At 33.3% G+C, this 3,554-nt stretch overlaps 1 protein-coding gene across 2 annotated transcripts; it reads right to left on the bottom strand.

Annotated features, from left to right (window-relative positions):
- Positions 1 to 293: 293 nt before the first annotated feature.
- Positions 294 to 1,168, bottom strand: LOC114636016 (prohibitin-like). 2 transcript variants are annotated; one of them, XM_028784336.1, is made up of 2 exons: positions 696 to 1,168; positions 294 to 344 (listed from the first exon to the last, which is right to left on the bottom strand). In XM_028784336.1, the coding sequence occupies exons 1-2, from the start codon at positions 1,110 to 1,112 to the stop codon at positions 294 to 296; spliced, it is 468 nt and encodes a 155-aa protein (XP_028640169.1). In that variant the 5' UTR covers positions 1,113 to 1,168. The 2 variants fall into 2 exon arrangements, with proteins under 2 accessions (XP_028640169.1, XP_028640165.1); XM_028784332.1 differs by having other exon boundaries at positions 294 to 1,168.
- Positions 1,169 to 3,554: the final 2,386 nt, after the last annotated feature.

Here is a 3,554-nt window from a genome sequence, read left to right as displayed (position 1 = left end):
GCTTTCAATTTTATGAATTTCTTGCCAAGTAAATGCTCAATTTTATCAGGAAAAACTGTTTTAAATTACATTCCTTTACAAATCAAATGGTCTCCTTATTAATTTGCTATTTTTTATGAATTTTAAATGCAAATTTCTCCTTTTTTCATAAATTTCTTTAATTTTTTTTAAGTGATCTTACCTTTATTTCTTACTTCCTTCACCTTAAGCCAATCATTAAATTTCACAGTGATATCTGGGGTGGGGCCGAAGGAAGGCATCATTCCGAATGATGGAGGCCAGCCCGGTGGGCCTCACTGGGGAAGCTGGAGGAGCAGGGACTGGCCGGCAGGCAGGTAGGTGATGTTCCAAGAGCGGGAGAGCTGGTAGGCAATGTCCTTGGCAGGTTCCAGCTTCCACAGCTCGATCAGGCCGTCCCCGGCGGTGGCCAGCGAGTTGGCGATCAGCTCCGCTGCCTTGGAGTCACCCTCAGCAGAGATGATGGCTGCCTTCTTCTGCTGCTCAGCCTTTTCCACCGTGAATCTGGCTCTCCCTGCTTTCTGCTGAGCCACATGCTTGGCTTCTACCGCCTCTGGGAACTCCTTCCCGAAGGTCAGATGTGTCAGGGACAGGTCATCCAGGATGAGCCCAAATGTTGCTGCTCGCTCTGTGAGGTCATCGCTCACCTGCCTGGAGACCAGCTCTCGCTGGGTAATCAATTCTCCAGCATCAAACCGAGCCACCACGGACTTGAGGATCTCTGTGGTGATCGACAGCAGCTCCCGCTCATCACAGTCGTCGCAGATGCTGGTGTAGATACGAGGGAGCTGGCTGGCCACTGGCCGGAAGAGGATGCGCAGTGTGATGTTGACGTTCTGTAGGTCTTGGCTACCAGTGATGACCGGGACATTCTGTGGTCGAGAGCGGCAGTCAAAGATAATTGGTTTCTGTACCCAAGGGATGAGAAAGTGAGTCCCTTCCCCTCCCACAATTTCCTGTACACCACGGAATCGGTCAAAGATGACAGCTCTGTGTCCAGCATCCACATTGTATAGAGCAGAGTTCACCACGCCTCCTGCAACTGCTAACGCCAGGCCGAACTTTCCCATGGACTCAAACACTTTGGCAGCCATGACTCCTTCTGTTGCTTCCACTCACACCTGCTTTCACTCTGACCTCCACATGAATTCCCCAGCTTGATATTTCTTTTGTTTGATTTTTCCACAGTGTTTTCAATTTTTTGAATTTTTGCCAAGTAAATGTCCAATTTTATCAGGAAAAACTGTTTTAAATCACATTCCTTTACAAATAAAATGGAATCCTTAACAATTTTCTATTTTTTATGAATGTTAAATGCAAGTTTTTCCTTGTTCATAACTTTCTTTGGTTTCTCTTCCGTTTGATTATAGTTTTTTATTGACTGTGTAATATTTCTTCAAGTTTTCACTATTTTTCCTGAATTTTTCTCCTGTTTTTTCCACAGTGTTTTCAGTTTTAAGAATTTTTTGCCAAGTAAATGTTCAATTTTTTCAGGAATAACTGTTTTAAACCACATTCCTTTACAAATCAAATGGTCTCCTTATCAATTTTCTATTTTTTATGAATGTTCAATACAAATTAATCCTTGTTCATAACTTTCTTTGATTTCTCTTCCGTTTGATTTTAGTTTATTATTAGCTTTGTAAATTTTCTTCAAGATTTCAATATTTTTCCTGAATTTTTCACTAGCTTTTTTCACAGTGTTTTCACTTTTATGATTTTTTGCCAAGTAAATGTTAAATTTTATCTGGAAAAACTGTTTTAAATCACATTCCTTTACAAATCAAAGGGTCTCCTTATCAATTTTCTGTCTTTTATGAATATTCAATATAAATTTCTCCTTGTTCATTACTTTCTTTGATTTCTCTTCCATTAGATTATAGTTTATTATTAGCTTTTTAATTTTTATTCAAGTTTTCACTAGTTTTCGTGAATTTTTCACTAGCTTTCTCCACAGTGTTTTCAATTTTATGAATTTTTTGCCAAGTAAATGTTAAATTTTAGCTGGAAAACTGATTTAAATCACATTCATTTACAAATCAAACGGTCTCCTTATCAATTTTCTATTTTTTCAGAATTTTAAATCAAAATTTCTCCTTTTTCATAAATTTCTTTGATATCTCTTTTGTTTGATTTTTCCACAATGATTTCAGTTTTATGAAATTTTTGCCAAGTAAATGTTCAATTTTATCAGTTAAGACTGTTTTAAATCACATTCCTTTACAAATCAAAAGTTCTGCTTATCAATTTTATAATTTTTATGAATTTTAAAAGCAAATTTCTCCTTGTTCATAACTTTCTTTGATTTCTCTTCCATTTGATTATAGTTTATTATTGGTTTTTTAATTTTTCTTCAAGTTTTCACTATTTTTCCTGAATTTTTCACTAGGTTTTTTCAAAGTGTCTTAAGTTTTATGAATTTTTTGCCAAGTAAATGGTCAATTTTATGAGGAAAAACTGTCTTAAATCACATTCCTTTACAAATCAAATGGTCTCCTTATCAATTTACTATCTTTGCTGAATTTTAAATCAAATTTTCTCCTTTTTCATAAATTAATTTGATATATCTTTTTTTGATTTTTCCACAGTGTTTTCAGTTTTATGAATTTTTTGCCAAGTAAATGTTCAATTTTATCAGGAAAGACTATTTTAAATCACATTCCTTTACAAATCAATTGTTCTGCTTATCAATTTTCTAATTTTTATGAATTTTAAAAGCAAATTTCTCCTTGTTCATAACTTTCTTTGATTTCTCTTTCATTTGATTATAGTTTATTATTGGCTTTTTAACTTTTCTTCAAGTTTTCACTATTTTTCCTGAAATTTTCACTAGCTTTTTCCACAGTGTTTAAAATTTTATGAATTTTTTGCCAAGTAAATGTTCAATTTTATCTGGAAAAACTGTTTTAAATCACATTCCTTTAAAAATTAAAAGGTATCCTTATCAATTTTCTATTTTTTATGAATTTTAAATGCAAGTTTTTCCTTGTTCATAACTTTCTTTGGTTTCTCTGCCGTTTGATTATAGTTTTTTATTGACTGTGTAATATTTCTTCAAGTATTCACTATTTTTCCTGAATTTTTCACCCGTTTTTTCCACAGTGTTTTCAGTTTTAAGAATTTTTTGCCAAGTAAATATTCAATTTTGTCAGGAATAACTGTTTTAAACCACATTCCTTTACAAATGAAATGTTCTGCTTATCCATTTTCTATATTTTATGAATTTTAAGGGCAAATTTCGCCTTTTTCATTAATTTCTTTGATATTTATTATGTGTGATTTTTCCACAGTGTTTTCAATTTTATGATTTTTTTGCCAAGTTAATGTTCAGTTTTACCTGGAAAAACTGTTTTAAATCACATACCTTTACAAATCAAATGGTATCCTTACCAATTTTCTATGTTTTATGAATTTAAAATGCAAATTTCTCCTTGTTCATAAATTTCTTTGATTTCTCTTCCATTTGATTATTGTTTATCATTGGCTTTATAATTTTTCTTCAACTTTTCACTATTTTTCCCAAATTTTTCACTAGC

Source organism: Grammomys surdaster, unplaced genomic scaffold, assembly GCF_004785775.1.
Source record: "Grammomys surdaster isolate TR1022 unplaced genomic scaffold, NIH_TR_1.0 121171, whole genome shotgun sequence".
NCBI classification, from domain to species: domain Eukaryota; kingdom Metazoa; phylum Chordata; class Mammalia; order Rodentia; family Muridae; genus Grammomys; species Grammomys surdaster.
The sequence above is the reverse complement of the archived record's forward strand: the minus strand, read 5'-3'. Positions and strand labels throughout refer to the sequence as shown.